The sequence below is a fragment of the Fusarium tjaetaba genome (assembly GCF_013396195.1).
Source record: "Fusarium tjaetaba strain NRRL 66243 chromosome Unknown NRRL66243_c0000071, whole genome shotgun sequence".
In the NCBI taxonomy this organism is placed as follows: domain Eukaryota; kingdom Fungi; phylum Ascomycota; class Sordariomycetes; order Hypocreales; family Nectriaceae; genus Fusarium; species Fusarium tjaetaba.
The window spans coordinates 1-19,482 of record NW_023501267.1 but is presented as its reverse complement, the minus strand read 5'-3'; the positions used below and the strand labels follow the sequence as shown (position 1 = coordinate 19,482).

Here is a 19,482-nt window from a genome sequence, read left to right as displayed (position 1 = left end):
GATTCACGGGCTACTAAGTAGGCTGTAGAACATTCGTGGTGCACGGCATTATTCGAGGCTCTTTGTAAGGCTATGACAGTGAGACGCATTCTGAGTAGACCGATTAAGGACATAACGGTTTCAAAGAATGTCCAAGCTTACGCATCTGTATAGTATCTAGAATTCCTCTGCATTTCATTAACTGCAAGCCATGCTTTGTATGCCTGCACCTCATTCCTTCAGGTCAAATCTCGACATCCTAAAAGATCCGCACTTTAGCTTAGTCCTCCGAACGCACGAACCGAGGATTAAATCAGTATCAGCTTAATGACACACAGAAACGACCAGTGATGCGGCTGTTATCGGAATTTCGGAATCGCGATATAATTCATACGTGTGAGTCTGACTTACAAAACATCCGAACTCGGCTTCCATACGCTAGTGCCCGGTTACTGACCCCAGAATCCGGAACATTTGTGCGACGGACAAGCTTGTTTTAGTAAGGTCCACAGACATTGGATCAATCTACTACGTAAAATGGTATCAATCTAGTCCCGTTAGGAGCATACGGCTCAGTCTAGAATCGGTTTGCCCCAGACCTTGTCTTCTTCTGGGCCGGGATAAACCGCTATTATGGGGAAAAATAAGGTGGTCGTTGTTTTAGCCTTTTTCAACGAGCTGTCGGCTAAACTTTCCAAAACGAGCGATAAAAAGTACTAGATCAAATATGTGGTTGAATATCTCTGATCAATGACATTAAAAGCACAAGATGCTGTATCGATATGTCTGGTTCGAAGCCACATGGGACACTGGGCAACTATTGAGTGTCCAAGTCAAGTACACAAATTGCCCGTTCCAGCAATCAAATCACCATGAGTTAACATGAAAATTTTATTTGATACAGTTGAAGGATATTACAATATGCTAAGAGAAACAAGACATAAACCATATAAGCCACAAACTCGACGAATCTGGATTCTTCATTAACAAAAGAACAAGCTGGTCAAGCAGATAAGGGCATAAACAGCCAGACAAAACTTCAGGGAAAAGTAATATTGACTTCCAACGTATACTAATATACCAGGAAACCCTTAAGTTGAATCATGAACTTATAGGAGATCAACACTACCTTATGTCACAGTTCTCACAGCCAGCACTTGTCGTCACAACCTTGCCGAACGCCTTGCGCTTTACATATGAGCCTAAAAGTCTAGAACAACGACTTTAGGAGCACTGGCATGGCATAGCCTCAGCCCATTATGTTCTAGCCCTGCACCTATTGGTTGGGATTCAGCCTCAAGCCACAAGTCTAAAGGCCTCCGATCAATGATCCGTTAGAAAAAGGAGCTTCATTCTTACGCTACGTCATTCTTTAAACTAATGAGAACGTTTCAATCGCTTTGAAATATAGGTGTTATCGCTTTTCAAAGATCATCGCTATATGGCACCTCCTTTCTCCCCTCTATTATACTTATCCAGGTCAGCAACAACGAGCACACAATATGAAGAAAAATTCTGCCTTGATCTATATACGTGCTCCAAATCTCGACTACGAGCCTAACAAGGCAATTCGTCTTGGCCATATTTGGAAACATCCAATGGATCCCGGCTCGTTCTGTGGACCGCCTCTCCCCATTCCAGAAGACATGGAAACCAACTATACCTTCAAAGCCCCTTGGTATATCGGCAAAGGTAGAGCAAACAGTGGATCATTGGGTATTTGGGCCAGTTTCCTCCAGGCTGTGGGAGTTACAGCAGAATCCAATTTTGATTGGAACAACGCCAAGGATGTGTCTCACACATGCGAGAGACTGGACACGTACTCCATAGAGCCAACGGACGATTATGTCAAAGAGAGTGTCAAAGCCGTGGCTTCTGAGGCTGTCAGGCGCAGGGAACGTCTGTTCATGGTGACAGGCGTCAAGATAGCACGTGGTGCAGTTGGCTCTATCTCCTCCTCAAGGCGTGTTGGGGGCGGTGCAAGAGTTGGGTTCGGTGGTGAAAGCTTAGGCGTGCCATTCGATGGCGGACCGCAGTTCAACATATCCAGGGATATCTACGACGAAGAAACATATGGCGAATCGTCAGATTTTGTCTTTGCATATCGTGTCCGCCGGATCATTTATCCTAAAGGAGGTTGGGAATCGACGCACGCGGGTTCCAGTATTGTGAATTATGGACTACATGAAGTAGACGCGGGAGTGTCTGTTTCGATTGGATCGAGGGCTTCGCCTTTCAACTCGAGGTTCGAGTTTTTTGAGGGCGATGAGGCTGAGATACCAGGTCCTCTGCTGGTCGGTTACCCATCGACATGGCAAGAAGTATGCGAGAGAGAGGGGAAAGGCAGTATGCAAGACGGAAGAGCCAAACACGAAGTTGTAGTATCTCCGGAAGTTGGCCACTTTTCTGTGTCTTCAGGGGCAAGAGTTGACGTTTCTTCAGAAATCGATGGGTTTATACTTGGGGATGATCGTTTCGCATTGGAAGAGTTCGGGCATCAGGCCAACTTAATACCTTTTGTTGATGACAGTTGTGAAGACGGTCTGTTTATATGTTTTCGCACATGAACTGTACCAGTCCTTCTTATATATTAAATCTCAAGTAGTTACAACTTCCCAACAGCTGATATTTAAAGTTAGTTAAAAATTTAAAATATATTTCTGGTGACATTAACTAAGATAGATAAGTTAAGTAAAAAAACCTCAAATAGTTTCATAACTTAGAATGTAAAGGCAATCAATCTACGCACGCAAAAAGGATAAATGCTAACAGTCTCCGGTACAGGGAATCGAACNNAGCCACTACACCATACCGGATTAACTTTTCGGTTTGCAATTGAAACCTAGATCGGTGTGAGCGTAACCGGTGCCTATCCTCCGTCGATTTCCGACGGCTTGCGGGGTTTTCTCTCCATCTTTACTACCACTTGTTTACTGATAATGACTGACAAAAGAACACGTGAGGACTCGGCAACTGGTTCAATTGGAGCTCAGGAATCAGTATCAGTTACTCCGGTCGAAAATGAACCCTCCAAGAAGCGACGTCGTCGGATTCTCTCTTGTGACGCTTGCCGCCGACTAAAATGCAGATGCGAGCTGGACTTTGGCTCGGACACTTGCTCAAGATGTCGAAACTTGAGAATACCCTGCCTTAGAAGCGATAGCTTGGATCAGTCGTATGGAACACAAGAAACGGCCCATCAGCAAGATCTTGTGAAAAGGTACTAATGACTCGGTTCAGCCAACATCTCTCCTAACCTTGGATAGTTTACATCAGAAGGTACTGCATTTGGAAAGCTCCATGCAAGATATAAGAGCCCAGCTAGTAAAGCTCCAATCAGGACGCGATTCAGCACATCAAAGTGTCATCGAACAAAGTGCTTCTCCTCAAGCATCGACAAACAGTCGTGTGTTGATGGATGAGATCGAGCCCGCAGATCAACATGTTCATGCTGCTCCAGCTGAAGTTATCCGGCGTGTCGCCTGCCAGGTGACTGGTGACTTGAGAAGAGCTTTCCACACAAAAGAGGATGTTGTACGCATGGGTATGCTTAATGCCACAACCGCTGAGACCCTTGTCAAATCGTAAGAGGTCCCCGTCTCCCATCAAGGCTCGGGATCCTACTGATACCAGCCTAAAGCTTCATTCGACGACGTCGCCACGTTCTGTTTATAAATGATGAGAGCGATCTGGTAACTAGAGGCTCTTTGATTCAAACATCACCATTTCTTCATGCCGTGTTGTGCTCGCACGAGATGAGGTTTACCCACACGAGCCAGACAGATGCCTTGAAGCACAGGCAAGTCTACGAGCATATGCGAAACATGCTTGGTCAGGTAGTGCTGGGTAGCCCTTTGCATCTTGAGGAAATTACTGGCGTTCTCATTTGTTCTCTTTTCGCCGGATCACCATCGGTAATGTCTCCAGTGCGGTCCGAACGTATCTTTACTGATAGATCTAGTGCGAGGCTGAATATGTCGATAGCTGGCTTCTGAGTGGCATTTGTTCGCAGCAGGCGATGCTATGCATTCAATTTTCAGATATTCATCAGCGAACCAATGCCGGGACTTCCACAAAGCTGGATCTTCGATCAATGAGAATCTGGGCAAACATATGCTTAAACCATCTGCAGTAAGTAAACCTCATAGCTTTGTTTGTGAAAAGCCGGAAAGCTGATAGTAGTTTCAAAAGCTGGTCAGCTACTACAGGCAGACCATCCATATTACCTAGCTCGTACTTCAGCCAGTGCAGGAATCTACTCAATTTTGAGCAGACCACAATGCGCGATGCGATGCTGCTTGCTGAGATCTCGCTTTACTGTACACTCCAGAAAGAAGACTGCGTTAAACCTACCTTCGCAAACGATGGTTTCAGCTCCAAATTTGCAATTTGGAAGCAGCAATATGGATACCTCCTTGGTAAGCAATTCATGATATTCTATTAATACTCTGGGTGCTAATGGTTGCAAGATCTACCTACAGGTCTTATGCTGAAGTTCAGTTACTGTATTGCCAACGTCATCCTAGCAAAACGAACTCTGGATAGGGTTGAAGCAGATGCGTTGAATCTCGCCTCGTCGCTCTCGCCACAGACGTCTCGCAGTTCTACAGTGAATCTCCAAGACCCTTCCACAAAGTCCCTCCAAGGCCATGTATACGAACTCAGCTTCCGAGTCATACAGGCATTCATCGCTATCCCAAGTTCAAGCTCTGGAGATTTACCCGAATTTCACTCCCTCTGTGTTGCTTATGCCTTGCTCATTCTGGGTCAATATGATGAGCTGCCCCCAGCCGTAGCAAAAAACGAGCTCTATTCTGCCTTGCAAGAAATGAGGCGTCGCTGCAGTGAATCAAACGCGTATTCTGTGGCAGTTAGACTCAGTGTTGAACGAGCTTGGGACAATTTCTTGAGGGTAGATGGCGTTAATTCGGTCGAGGTTGTACGGCAAGAGTCGCAGTTTCATAGCCATGCTGCTCAGAGCACCAACGCCAACAAGGCATGTCACAATACTGGGGCTGGGGGTCAAGTTGAATCTCTTGATCTCGACTTCTTCTTCAATGGAGGCTACTTGGACCTGCTCGACGTCGACAACTTCCTCGTCTAGCATTCAGTTGAGAAACTCTTTTGCCTCGCTTTGAAATTATAGCTCTCAGGCTATGACTCGAAGGACTCTTCATCAGAGATTCCCTTTAATTCACTTTATATTCCAGTTTGAGCCGCATAACGTGTATTTCAACTACATTGGTTAGCTATCTAAAGTGTATTCCCATGACTGGAGTTTCCTCCTATAGGCATCAAGTGATATTACTTTTGAACAACAAACTTTTCAAAGAAATTATTTTTAATATTAAACTCTGACGAAAGATGCTCGACTTTATAATATTTGTGCTCATAAAAAATACATACATGACATTATTGACTAAATCGCTTCTTCATTCTCATAATCATAGGCGTCCAATAAAGCGCATCCAGCCTATCCCTTAAATGATGATTGAATCCATAAGTCACTGCATTCGCAAAGCCGATGAACTGTGTTGAGGTATTGAGAGCAGCAATTGTTGTATCTGATACTGGCGTTTGAAGCGCTTCCAGAAGTCGATTTGTAAGTCCCGGAATCCAGAGAAGAACGTACATAACCGGATACCCATTCAATAACATCATCCGCTTGATTTCGACTTCAACATCGTGTGTGGCCCGGCGTTGAGGGAATTCGCTGACGTTGGTTTGTAATACATTGATCTGGTGCTGCGGAGTCGGTAATGCTTCGGTTGGTTCAGAGTTAGCAAGTCCTGCATAGGCCATCTCTTCTCCCCTTCTTGACGACGTTGGCCGATGACGGATAGACTCTCCCCTTGCTCTGCTATTGCTAGCCTCACTCTCACCTTTTCTTTCCATATCCTCGATTTCGTCTATCTTATGCCCTCGCTCAATTATGGGCGAAATGGGTGTATCAATGTTCCCATATCTCGTCTTGAAAGTATCCAGCTCGATTTCGTCCTCTTGAATAACTTGGAATCCCGCGTCCTTGGAGCCTTTAGAAAAGAGTGTGTTGGTATTGTGCGTCGAGAAAGTTAGAGGCTGCCGAGGTTGCTTTTGTTTTGAGCCCAGATGTCTTCTTAGGTAAATCCAGATGTAGATGTAGATAACAATAGTAGTGAAAATAACGAAGAAGCGCCAACCATGCGTCATACCATAGCGTAAATCTGGCCGGGTTGCTGATATCCAACACCAGTTCCCGCCCACTGGCTTCATCTCACCCGCAGCAGTCGGTATGATACTTGTGATGAGAGGCAATGTCCATACTGCCGCACAAATTAATGCTCTTTTCGTTCTTGAAGTTTTCGGTATGTACAACATCCTCTTCACAGTGAGCAGGGTTGTAACCGAAATAGCCAGGACTGAAAAGTCAGCTGCTGAAACAGACAACTGGCCGATAAACCCGTTGACGACGCATGGTATCCCAGCTTGGAGCTGCCCAGTCTTGAGGAATATGCTGCCTGATATTGAGTTGTTGAGAGTGTTGATGAACTCTAAGAAAGAGTATTAGATTTCTAGTCGACAATAGCATAAGATATGCGCACCTGCAACCATAAGATTTAACACGAGGACGTGTCGAAAGTTTCGGAGATGCCGACGATATATGACGAACGAGATAAGTACACATGTCGTGGCAACGCAAGATAACAGGCTTCCAGCCAGTGTCACGGATGAGATGAGTTTATCGACTTTGCCAGTCATATTGGCCGGAACTTGCAGTCATAGTAAAGGTAGCCGCCGTTGAGGAGAGCAGGTTTGAAAGGGTATGATTCAGGTATTATATCGCCTCCTTGTTTCCTGTTGAAATACCCACTCGTATTTCAAACAAGGGTTTGGCCCCTTGTTCTTCGGTATGGGTCTTGGCATTCCGTGAAGCTTATTTCCCCACACCAAGAAGCATGGTATTCATGGGGATGTTTAAAGCCTTTAGTACTATTACGTTATCTCTGGTATGTCGACATGCTATGTATTAGAAGGTTCAAGAGTGCCAAGTGAGGTGGCTCGTACAGTCTGGGACCAGAGCGTCTTGAAGCGTTCAAAATAGAGTTTAATCGTGCTACAAATACCCAGCAAGCGAGTTTGAGAAAGTCCAGGATATACTTGACTATATTTATTCCGTGCACTATACAAGGTTTGCACGGTCTATCGATACTACCATTCTCAGAATCTCCTCCGAAAATCCTAACTGCTTCGAGTTGTGACACAAGGTTGACTCTTATAGCGTCGGTAGCTGGAGTCTTCCGGGCTAGCATTGCCTTACGAGGCAACTTGAGATGGAGTAATATGCAAGGGTAATACTCGCATTGTTAGAAGCGAGCCTCGGCGTCGCCGATCTATACGAGCACCGTTAGACATCAGATGAAACCAGGTCCTCATAGCGGTCGAGGACCTGGGGTCCTTAGTCTAGGGGGCGGAAATAAAATAAATGACGAGCTTTCCTAAATCTATCTTCAATTATCATGAACTTGACTATGTGTTCCATGACTACCACTTGAGATTGAATTCTTGAGTTGCGTCCCAACCCCCAGTTAGGCTAAGCGAAGTCCTTCATTAGATGATGTCTCCAACTTGATACTTCCTGTTATGGTATCTTTTGGCAATTCTCCTCGTCTCTAACCATATAGCTCTCGTGCCACCTCATAGGAGTTTATGTACTCAATGCCCTGTTTCCGCCAGGTATCATCCTCAACCCAGTTCTTCGTGGCATTGAACACCATATTCTTAGGCTTTGACTTGCTGTACTTTGGCCATTTTGGAAGCGACCCCTTCTTGGAATTAGGATCCAGACTGTTGACGAACCTTACATAAGCCTGTCCAATAGTGTTGGCCAGCACAGCGTGACTATCGTACTGCGGACTTGGACCTAGCAGCCCAGATATGTTCTGGAAGCTAAATGCAACATTATCGAAATGCTTCACACCATCCCACTCAGCTCTCAGGTATGGTCTTTGATCGAAACGGTAGGAGTATACATCTTCAGATTGTGCATATAGTTCTGCGAGCTTCCTGCGCCCTGAGATCATAGTTATGTCGGCGCCGATAGCACAGGCACGTCGTCCTTGATAGTTTCCATCTTGCCTTGAACAATTTGTAATGGCATAGGGAGGTTGATGGCATGGGTCGTCAGGATAAAGTTCCATGAGCTTTCGGATTTTCGGGGCGCTCAGAGCGTAGTTCCGCCACCGAAAAGCTTCGTAGAAGAGATCTTGATCCGTGTTGACTTTTCCGATACAGAAGCCTTCGTCAGTGTTTGCTCCAATTATCATAGGCACGGTGTGGTAGTTCTTCTCGCGGATGAGCTGGCTGGGGTAACCGGTCAAGAAAGTGCCGTCGATCAGAGGGTTGAACGTCAATGAAGGGCGCACAGCATATAGCGACTTCTCATCCAGGTCTCGAAGACATGCAAGTTGATCCTTTTTGTCCCAGCACCCGACAGTCCTTGTGAGATTTTCAAAAGCGACATTGTAGTAACTGAGATCATGAATCTAGTCAAGGTCAATCGGCAAACTCAAAAACAGCAGTGTTGAAAGTTCATACCTGTGCGCCCGTGACGCCTCCTGATTCAAGGATAGCTCCCCGATAGAGTCCGTCATCTCGACCATCGTAACTAAACATCTGATACGCTATGCTTTGAGCTCCAGCGCTCTCACCCCACACAACAACTCGTTCTGGGTCACCTCCAAAAGCTTCAATGTTCTCTTGGATCCAACGCAGTGCAAGTCGTTGGTCTAGAAGGCCAGCATTGGCGTTCCCTTCCTTCAGAAGGTTGAAATTCTGGAGAAACCCCCACATCCCTGCACGTCAGAGCGTTAGTAGTGGTGCTTCAAGCGGAACCCGGACGTACCCAATCTGTAATTGAAGCTTACTGCTAAGATAGGCTCTTTGATGTCTTGGCTGACTTTGACAATCCCACTGAGGTTGTATTGTGGGTCGGCAGAGCTGCCAGCATATAAACCACCGCCATAAATCCAAACTCTGTGTTCTTGCTATCAGTCTTGAGGAAGTGTTTGTTATTCGGGGAACGTACAGGACTGGTAGGAGTTTCTTTGGTTTTCCAGCTGGTCGAATAACATTCAGAGAAAGGCAGTCCTCTGACATGGTCCAGTTCTGAGTGTACTGCATGCAACTGTCTCCATATTCAGTGGCTGCGCGTTCCTCTGTGAAAGAACTGTCCAAGCTTTGAGGCCACTTGAACCGTAAATTCCCAACAGGGGGCTGAGCGTAAGGAATACCTAGGAAGGCGTCTTGATCCCAGCCCGGTAAGTTCTTGCCAACGTATGTTCCGTTCAATGTTGTGGCTTTAGGAGAAGCTGCACTTGTCGTCCAAGCCAACGCAGTCAGAAGGAAGAAATATATTGACTTCATATTGAGGCGTGCCACTTTGGCTAGCGGGTATTCGCGACTATGATATCTCTCTTGACTTCCATAATACCAAGACTTGAGCATCAGACGTCTTATAAGTCAGTCAAGCATATTGTTCTCAGACCTTGCACTACTACTCAAGCTAGGGGGCATGTCTCTTATTTCCACGGCCACAAGGTTTCCACCAAGGATAATCTAGGAAATTGTTATCTATTCTATGCAGTGTCGTAGCTCTGACGGGGTATGAGATTAATTTCACTATTCCCCGCGTTGCTAGCCCCAGGAAAGGATGTCGATCTGGGGTGATTGAGTTGTGGGGTGCGGAGCAACCCCGAGGGTAAGGAGACTCAGATCCTTGTTTAGATTGATTATTTCGATTTAAAGCCATTCGGATCAGGAATTCTGGAGTGTCTCGAGCCTTTGCAACAAGGGAGGCTTCTGAGCATAATAGACAGACTAGATGGGGCGTCAACAAGCAAAGAGATACAAAGTGATTAAACTCGAGAAATCTCTGGCCAGAACACGCTTGATACAAATGATCTTGTTCCTTGGCACTAATGCTACTATCGCCTTTAGGCAAATATCATACTTGACGCAGTAGACCACTGTACGCTTGTCGACTAACATGACCCTTGCACTTGAAATTTAGCCCCGGGATATTCTTTTACCACCAATCAGATTTCACTTTGTGACTCGTTCAATATCAATTCCTCCCAACCCAATATCTTCATTGTCTGCCGAGATATCCAGTGGTCTAGTCTATTCTATTCCCGAATGGTCTTACTTTGAAATTGAACCTCACACGCCCTGTCACTTCATTCATAGTATTCCTCCGCTGAAGATGATGAAAGCAGTCTAATTTCCTTCTTTGCTCCGGTGCACCGATCCCTAATTGTTTAAGAATCTCTAAAACAACCGCATAGAGGGTCTCAAGATTGCCCTCCTTGATCTTTGCACCTGTTTCAAGTGCCACTTTCGCCCCAAGACGCCAAGTATCTTACGAATCTTGAACGCCTGTTCCGTAAGACGCATCAGCGCCAACTTTGCCAAAAAGTTGCCCTTAATAGCTCGACATAAATACCGTACAGAAATGTCCCGTTCTGCCAATTTTCTCTAGATGTTTTGCCATGGCGTTAAATACGCGTGAGAAATTTTGGATTCTTTGACATATTAGAGACAATGCCTCCACAGCGTCCGCAGCGTCAGCGAAGGTTGCATATTGTTATGCCAGGTAGAATAGAGGATTTGCTGGTGCTATAGATTGCATCTATCAACACCGCATTTCACTTGGCTCGGATCATGTGCCAGGTCTTCGACGACTGTTTTGACCTCAAGGTGCATAGGAGGGTTGGCAGATGATAGTCTTTAACGTCAACTCCCAATGCTTCAGCACCAGCCATCGTGGCAACATGCTTTCCGGAGCAATTATTGCATATTCCTGTTGGCATAAACCTAGCCTTTATCTACTCACGGTTCACCCCTTCAGAAACTGAAGGATGACCGCTACATCGAAGATCATATTCCTCTGCTCTGATCTTGCTCAGCATGTTCTTGGCGCGCGTGATATAAAGGTCAGTGAGATGCACACATGAGAGCAAGGTCAGGCTCGCCAATTCCAAATTTATCAACAGTGCCAGTCTCAATCACAGCTACGGCTTGGGCAGGCTTGGCTTAGCTGCGGATCGAGAATGGGTAACACGAGAAGGGTTCCCAGCTGAGAAGATGATATTATCCTCTGTGTCTGTTATGGCGATGTACGCTGTGTGTGTTTTCGATAATACCTCCTCGATCGTTTACAACGTAATCTCGGTCAAGCAGAGTGTTCGAGTCATGTTGAGTTCAAGTATGGTAAGTTAATGTAGTCTATCCGGTGAAGCGAGTTGAGGTTCAGGTAGGAATTTTTGTGAGTTGTCACAGCAATTAAGCTAGAAAAGGCTTCTTCCCCCTTATATGGCGTTTTTCTTACATTTCCCTCTCAGATACTACTAAAGTTCTTCGTTAGAGAGTGATACGTCTCATACAACGACAATCTCAACGAAGTGAGTCAAATCTACCCCAAAAGACTGTATTCATCCAATTAGCCCATTCCATGCATTACGACATGAGTGGAGAGTCAGATGGCCCAGGATTGTTTATCTCTTGTAGGAAGATCACGAGAACAAGCTTCGCAGTGAAACGATGGCGAGCTGTAGATCAACTCAGAGGAGCGCCAACAATGGCACAGTCAACGAAGCGACTCTCGGGTTATTGCCCGGTTCAGTATTTATACAGGAAACTAATTGTCAGATCCCGGTATCTTGGCGTGCTGGTTCAAGAACCAACGGCACATGTTAGACCAAGTCAAAACCTCGGGGAACTCCTTACTATAACAAGGTCTTGCTATGGTATATGACTGACTAACAACACACTTATATAAATGCTTATAAATATTCTTTGAAATTGACGGAGCTGAGTTATCACAAAGTGGAACACGGTTTCTCGATAGTTGTAGGTGATGACTTGTTGGCGAACTTCGTTAGCTTCCAAGCATGCCGGTAACTATAAGTTATGCCTTCAGGCAAGGCAGTTGAGTTGAGTAGCTCTTCTCATGTTGATACAGATCAACATATTTATTCTACAACTTGAAGGATAAGCATCTGTATTGGAGAGCTTTTTACACTGAGAGTAAGAGACTTGACAGTTCAATATTCTTCTCCTGGCCGTGGTGCGCGTCGATTCTTTTTGTAAGTCACATCGCTTTGATCAGACGCTCTATTGAGATATTGTCTGAACTGAGCGGACAGATATGCCAACGAAATGACCGGATCTGGACTCGGGGACCTAATTTGAGCTCGTCGTGATATTGACAGCTTTTCGTCATGCTTGGGAACAAAAGCTTGTAGAAGAGCAATTGCGCTGGATTTCACGTGCTATATAAGCTTTGATGATACACTTTCGTACGTGATTGGTGCTTGCGTTTTCAGAAGCTCTTGCTTAAACCTCGGGGGCCGTATGAAGTTTTGACTTGACCAGCTGAAGATCCAGTCTCTCCATAGAATCCCGATATACGAGCCCCCCACGTGACCTGCAACAAAACTGACCAAAAGAACAATACAATTGTTAAAAGATCCAATTATTACAAGGGAGCAACATGCATTTATCTCATATGCCAAGGAAAGCGACGTTATGGCATCTGAAAGCGAGGTCTTGTTTCATATATTGGGCTACGTACCAGCTACACCATTACGTCACAGCACCCTTGAGGTCGCACCCCCTGTAAGTTCTGGGGTCAAGAACTTGATTCTAGCGGTAAATCATGGCAGCAGTCGCTATTATGACGATTTGCGCGTCAGCCTCTTTCCAATCTCGATGATGGATCCTGTTTGCATTTTTGCGGAGAAAGGAGAAATCAGGAAATCTGCTTTCTTTGATTCTAGATACTTATTTAAAAATATTCTATCTTCTGGTGGAGCTTTTCTGTATCCTTCTCTCTACATCTTCATTCCAACACTTTCTTCCCTCCTCCCATTTACACTTTGATCTTATTCCCGGGCCGCAATATGTCGTCATCATCCGTATGTACCCCAGGTATTCTTACTGGTCGCTCAATCACTAACAGTGTTCCCGCTAGGCTGAGCAGAGAAGCGATCTCGAGGAGGAGCAGCTCGAGCAGGAGAAGCCCGTGCGAAAGACAAAGACCAAGAAGCAAAAGTCCGAGCGACGCAAGCGACGCGCCCGATTCGAAGACTACGATGACGAGCAGGACAACAGCCAGATGGCCCAGAGCAATTACAATGCTCAGCAGCAGCAGTTGCAGCAACAACAAATGCAGCAGCAACAACAGCAACAGATGCAGCAGCAGCAGCAACAGGGCGGTGGTGGGAAGAGTGATGCCCTCTCCCTGCACCTTGAATTGAACCTTGAGATTGAGATTCAGCTCAAGGCGAGAATCCACGGTGATCTTACTCTTTGCTTGCTGTAAGTTGAACAACAATTATTGCTATGATCGATCATTGCTAACATTCTCAGGAACTAAATAACGACTATGACCTTGAGGTTATTGTTCATATCGGAAAACAATGAATGACATATGACTTGGGTTGGCGGCGTTGGGGCTCTATTTGCATTTCCTCCTTGGGTATCTACACATACATGTTCAACAGTATTCTTTGACATGTCCAAGACATTGTCTGTCTATTTTATATACTTATTACCATTTTGGACGTCGTTTTCCCTGAAGCTAGTGACCGTTGAACGCCCGGACGTTGGCTAGCCTCAAGATAGCCTCAGATTTGCGATGTTAGCTCTGAAACCATCCAAGGATCGGCTAGTGCTGCTAATCAAGGTCTGATCTTCAGGCCCATTGAAGTTCTAGCCAGACTGTACGTAGCCGCACAGCCACGTAAGCCTCCGTCATCTTGCACGCGACAACCCCACACTCGCGTCACCGTGGTGTTTTACGATAGTGGAGATGCATCACTCATCACCATTGATTGTAAAGGTAGGTAGGATAAAGGTGAACAAACAGAAAACATTTCTATACCCTATCAGATAACTATTCAATTACCACACGTATATGTTTTGAGAGTGCACTTGAGGTTTAGAATTAATCCTGCCACCTTGTTACCCTCAATATTATTGCTCTATTATCGTAGCCCTTGTCTCCGTCAACAATATTTAACATACCCTGCATCACAAGCTCCGTTGCCATTGCCGATCCAATAATGTTTAATTCCTGTTTCATTTCAACCACTACCGTTTCAGTAGTCGGGAGGCATTCTAGGGCGATAGGAGGTGGCGTCTCGGTGACCAAGTTCAACAAGCCTCGCCCCGACAATGGTTGACTAATTTGTAGTTGAAGCTCATGTTATCTCAGTCAGATATCTCGTGTCAAGAACTCATTCTCAGCCAATGACTATATTGTGCGATCCTTCTGGTCTTGAAAATCTATGGAAGAGGCCAGACTCTTAGATGTTTTGTCGTAATTCCACATCTCGTGAAGAATCTCTGGATTGTTCCAAGATACAGCTGCCTCATTTATATCAAAGTCACCCAAAATCGCGGTTCACAAAATCAAGTGACATCAGCAGTCTTCGGCCAGTCCTTTGTAAGTTTTTTAACATAAAACTCAAATGATACGATCATGGTTAAGCCAAATACTTGCCTATTCCAATTTTTTGGCTTATTTTGTGTGGCTTTTGAATATACAACACCTCCGTTATCGTCTTCATAAGCTCATATTCAAAGTTTACCATGAACTATTCCCAGTTACGACTTCAAATGACATATGTTTAGAGCATGTATCTTTATTATCCAAGCCTGTTTATACAACTCCAACTTCAGGTCTATAGTTCATCCTAAGTTTCATTTTCAATGGCTTAAGTTCTTAACTATACATCAGAGGTGTTCCCTGAGCTGAGACTCGTGGCCAAAAGCCCAAGCGTGACCCCTTTGTCATATCCCCAATAGCGGCTGTATTTGAAAACGTATTCTATATATATTCGAATATTTTGGGTGCCTTTGCATGTCTGTATTGATGGCCTTTAGTACGACACGGGAGGTACTCCTAGTCTGGCTGTGAAATTCAACTTCAATATCAACGTCTCAACGTCACAATGATTCGCACCCTATCCCATCTCTTATATCTATGCTACTTCTATTATTCTACTTATCTTAGCCTCCTACCTTAAACAGAGATTTCAGCCTACAATGAGCTGGTGATGCTCATTGTAGTTAAGCGATGTATGCTAAATTCATGAATAATAGTTTGTAGTGAAACAGCTGAGGAGCTAACGTTTATTAGAGAGACATTGCCGTCATAGAAGGTTTAGGAGGCTGGTGTCCGATACTAGACACTGAGTCCCTTCGCCGCGCATATATCCAGACCTTGATATGGGTCAAGGAGGCTCTATAGAGGACTCTAATGGTTTCTGACGAGCTATGGATGACGGTAGCCTATAAGGTTAAGCAAAGGAAGCACATGGAGTAATCTCAAAGTATGGGCAGTTGGATTCTTTGACCTGTAGCTCTCATCCTGTAATATCCCAAGATGAATGGCGCACCAGTAACCGAGGTAGACTTTCCCGGCGGCATTAATAAGAGAGGTTGGTATTGATCCAATATGCAGACAGGGTTGGCATGTGGAGTCTAATGTCAACGAAGGGTGGATCAGATATATATGCCGAAGCTGAATACGAAATGCTACTTCATGTTTGCTTTTGTTGATTTCGGTGAACCAACCCTTGAACCAGTATCATGATCCAAGTATCTAGCAGCTGAATATCGAAACAACAAGGACTCTTGATGGCCATTGATGCAGAAGAACACGCATCTGCTCCACGTATTTTCCAATGAAGGGCCGGCAAGTGGAGGGAGAAGTGGGAAGTTTGCCCGTGTCTTGGACAAACGCCCAGCTCATCTCCGCTGCTGCATGTCAAAAGGACCTTACTCCGGCTCCGTGGCGGGATATTAATATGCATGCCAGAGCGGCTCTGCGGGTGCGGGATGAGATGGGTGACATCTGATCGAGTGCAAGTTGACAAATCGAGGCGGGTAAGAGATTCACGCCGACAAGGTTCAGCTGGGGCTGAGAGAGTGGATGAAGCTGTAACTTCAAATAGATCACGAGCAAGACATTATCCACTCGTAGGCAGGAAAACATCTTCTTTCTTTTCTTTTTGATGTTGAGCGCTGAGATATCAGTCAGGCCCATCCACTCAAAATCCACCCTGATGGCGGGATATATCGGGTTCAAGAACAAATGTCTCACTTTCAGATGTCGCGCATAACCGCCCGTCCGAGACTCATTCTGGAATCAAACCTGCCAGCGCAAACATGCACCGGATATGCGCGCAGCAGCACATCATTTCCGAATCCATTCCGATAGATCTCTTCAGATCCTAGTCCCTGTGCTTGCTTCACCCCTGCCTCACGGTCTGGGGAAGAAATCTCAGCATCCAATGGCGACACCTTGCTCGAGAAGTAGGAGGGTTACATGATCTACCCTTCGTTGTCAGATTTTGAGGTCGTAGCGGGATTCTAAGGGGTCGTGGAAGAAACACTTCGTTACCGATCTGCGAGACATGTTTTGTCGCGTGAGGTTTAATCTGAAACATAGCCACAGAAAATCGAAAGATTCTAGTATATCATCATATGTTTTCCCAATTCCTAAACCATGGAGTAAATCCCTATTTTTTCGAATCTTCAACGAATCCTTCGGCTCGGTAGAGAATCTCTAAGCCTCTCCGTGATACACATGATCTGACAGAGTGAGGCTTGCGAAACTGATGCTGCAACTCCTCCTGCAGCATGCATGCGCCCCCGGACTTTTTCTCAATGGTGCATAGCAACGAATACTTGTCCTTGCAGAATTATGCATTAAATCTGGTCCTTGTTCCCGGGGCGGTTGTGGCGGCTCTGGGGGCGACCGGATAGAAACCGGATGCATCGTCCTTATGCTAGACACCTCATCACTGACGTTTTACTATAGCAATCATGATCAATTAACTTTCCAGGGTTGTCAATTAGACTATGAGATGAATTGAGAGTAAGTTTCACGGTTGGGGGGCGTCACTTGCAAGTTCATTAGGCACTCGAAACGTGGAGAAGGTCATCAGATAACTCAAATCAATTTGACACTATCATTATAGTACATGCCCTAATATTGGCCATAAGAATAACCGTAAGTCCTCGAGAAGATCCAGTGTACATGATAGTTCCTTTCTCCGTAATATCAATGATCCCAAACGCCAGTGACCAAACGAATGTGGAAGCAACACCCTACCGAACCAAATATTCTATGATGTAGCATCTTCAACGGTAGGCTTCCTATAGGATCCCGCCTCACTTGTAGAATCGTTTTTCTTGTGGTTCTTATCCTTCTCTTTCTCTGGCTCCCAAACTGAACTAGCCACTGTACCGCCCTCATCCCCAGTCAACTTCTTGGCCACTGAGAAGATTGAGAAGTCCTGGCTCAGACTCGTCAAGATACTGCCATCTGACCCTCCTTCACTCTTGGTGGGGCTATCGATATTCAGGCGGCTCAGGGCATCGGCGATACGCTGGCGCTTAGCTTCCTTGGAGTCTGGGTCCAGGAGCCCGTTCTTCTTCTGCTCAGGCTTATAAGCTGGAGAAGGTGGCTCAGCACCTGGATGACGGCCAGTTGCAACAAATGCAGCACGATCGGCTTCGTCTTTGGCGGTTTGCTCTTTGTGCTGCTTCATCTTCTCATCCATGGTCATGGGCTGTTCAGGTTCTCCTGCAGGCTTAGGCTCTTTCTTCTCTCGCCTCGTGAGCTCTACTTCTAGCACGCGAGTACCCATGGCGACCTTTGACTTGAGGCCATCATCGTCGCGGTCGTAGTACAGAGCCCAGATGCCGGGGAGTTCTTCAACAGCACAGAAGCCCTCCCAACCCTCACAGGTCATACGCCGGTCTTGCTTGGTGCAGTCAAATGGACCAGTGATGTGGCCCTCTGTATCGGCACGAACACCATACTTGACTTCATATGTCTTCTTGTCAATGTAGATCCAGTTCAAGAAAGGAGGGTCATCACTGATAGTAGTGACGAGACCCTCGTACTCTGTGTCTGGGAAGGGGAGGAAGTATCCTGAAAAGGCGTAGCCTTTGCTGACATTGTTTTTAGGATCATGGTTGTATAGTGGGTGCTCATTGGCGATATAAAGCTGCTATGATGTTAACTATTATACTGCAATTTGAAAGCACAAGGACTGACTTTTGAATCTTTCAAGACAACAAGTTTGTTGTTGATATCTCGAGATCTGATACTGGGCTTGACACAAGAGACAACTAAGTTACAGCGTCGGCCACGATGTTCTTCACGCTTCGTCTTTGCCTGAGACTGTCTGATAGCTTCTTGCGTACCCAGCATGGCTGGGCAGACAGTCAAAGCGAGGAGCATGGGTAAAGACATGATGACTTTCTGCGGGTCGTCTTTCTGGACAGCTTCCTTGAGCTTATCAACTTCTTCCAAGAGCTTCTGCTTGCACAAGCCGCCGAAGAGTTGCTGGAGTGTGCTTTGGGTCGAGTCTTGTTGGAATTGTGCTGAGGAATCAACGTTGGGAGATGAGGATGCAGAGTCAACGTTTGGGGATGGGGACGACATTGAACGTCGTCGGACAAGTGGCGATATTCTCGGCGGCAAAAAATAATAGTAAACAAAACAGGGAATATTCTGAAAAATTATTGGGATGGGTTGAATGCGAGACACGCACAGAAGAAGGGGTGTGTTACTCCAGTATGCTCACAGTAATCTCTGAGCGAGATTATCCAAAGTGGCAAGCTATATATCAGGTATTAACACAATGTACCTTAGCTGATGTTCTAATCAGCTGAAGAGACACCCCCAGCCAAGAAATTTCAAAAACGCACAACGGTTGTATAAACCAGGATGATGGGTGTCGGACATGTCGGACTGCCGGTGTTTCCCGACAGAATCATGCCATCCTTCGATCCGAGTGCTACAGTGTTGAAAAAACAAAGTTAATCGAAGGGGACCTGATCCCTGTATGTATGATCGAGATTGGACAGAGGGGCATGATGCGAAACATAACTCAAGCACGGATATCCCTGACTTCCCGTAAGCCACCCTCGTTTTAAACCCCGTCCTTAGAGGCTTAAATGCTTAGCTGGAGGGTGTTAAAGGACCCTTGTTGGTGGGCTAGAGATTCTGCCACCCTTTCGAAGAAACGTTGTGTTTCGACGAATTGAGGTTATTTGACGTTAATCCAACGGATTTTGTTCACAAAAGAGTCGATTCAAATCGTACACAGTTTCTGGAGTGAATGAATTGTCTTGACAGAGTCAATTGGCCCAATGACCATCAATGTCTTCGTTATCTCAGTAGAGACTGAGCACAATCAACAACTCCCGGTCTCCTTGTTTCCCCAGGACAACATCTGTAACTAGCGCTGCCAGAGCACCTACCAACATCAGACGATATCGCGGGATACGATACGTGTCACTCCATAGCCCCTCTGTCGTTTCTACAGCACAAAGGTAACCCCGGTCTGTAACCGTGACACTTCCATCTCAGCCCATTCTCCATACCGGATCTCAATACCCGTAACAGCTGGAAAGGCCCCTAGAAACCCAGACGTTCTCGAA

General features: G+C 45.7%; 5 protein-coding genes across 5 annotated transcripts; 2 read left to right on the top strand and 3 right to left on the bottom strand.

Moving 5' to 3' along the window:
• Window positions 1-1,481: 1,481 nt before the first annotated feature.
• FTJAE_3801 (transcriptional activator of proteases prtT) lies at window positions 1,482-5,083 on the top strand (the record flags this gene model as incomplete). The annotated part of the gene is made up of 6 exons (XM_037350139.1): window positions 1,482-2,300; window positions 3,220-3,563; window positions 3,620-3,893; window positions 3,941-4,110; window positions 4,231-4,397; window positions 4,449-5,083. The coding sequence occupies 6 exons, from the start codon at window positions 1,482-1,484 to the stop codon at window positions 5,081-5,083; spliced, it is 2,409 nt and encodes an 802-aa protein (XP_037209053.1).
• Window positions 5,084-5,391: 308 nt separating this feature from the next.
• FTJAE_3800 (cyclic AMP receptor 2) lies at window positions 5,392-6,717 on the bottom strand (the record flags this gene model as incomplete). The annotated part of the gene is made up of 2 exons (XM_037350138.1): window positions 5,392-6,509; window positions 6,561-6,717. The coding sequence occupies 2 exons, from the start codon at window positions 6,715-6,717 to the stop codon at window positions 5,392-5,394; spliced, it is 1,275 nt and encodes a 424-aa protein (XP_037209052.1).
• A 911-nt stretch (window positions 6,718-7,628) lies between these two features.
• On the bottom strand, window positions 7,629-9,381 carry FTJAE_3799 (lipase 4; the record flags this gene model as incomplete). The annotated part of the gene is made up of 4 exons (XM_037350135.1): window positions 7,629-8,501; window positions 8,554-8,810; window positions 8,861-8,991; window positions 9,044-9,381. The coding sequence occupies 4 exons, from the start codon at window positions 9,379-9,381 to the stop codon at window positions 7,629-7,631; spliced, it is 1,599 nt and encodes a 532-aa protein (XP_037209051.1).
• Window positions 9,382-12,917: 3,536 nt separating this feature from the next.
• Window positions 12,918-13,393, top strand: FTJAE_3798 (uncharacterized protein; the record flags this gene model as incomplete). Its single annotated transcript, XM_037350134.1, has 3 exons — window positions 12,918-12,932; window positions 12,989-13,335; window positions 13,387-13,393. The coding sequence occupies 3 exons, from the start codon at window positions 12,918-12,920 to the stop codon at window positions 13,391-13,393; spliced, it is 369 nt and encodes a 122-aa protein (XP_037209050.1).
• Window positions 13,394-17,153: 3,760 nt separating this feature from the next.
• FTJAE_3797 (uncharacterized protein) lies at window positions 17,154-18,481 on the bottom strand (the record flags this gene model as incomplete). Its single annotated transcript, XM_037350133.1, has 2 exons — window positions 17,154-18,041; window positions 18,092-18,481. 2 exons carry the CDS (start codon window positions 18,479-18,481, stop codon window positions 17,154-17,156), a joined length of 1,278 nt encoding a protein of 425 aa, XP_037209049.1.
• Window positions 18,482-19,482: the final 1,001 nt, after the last annotated feature.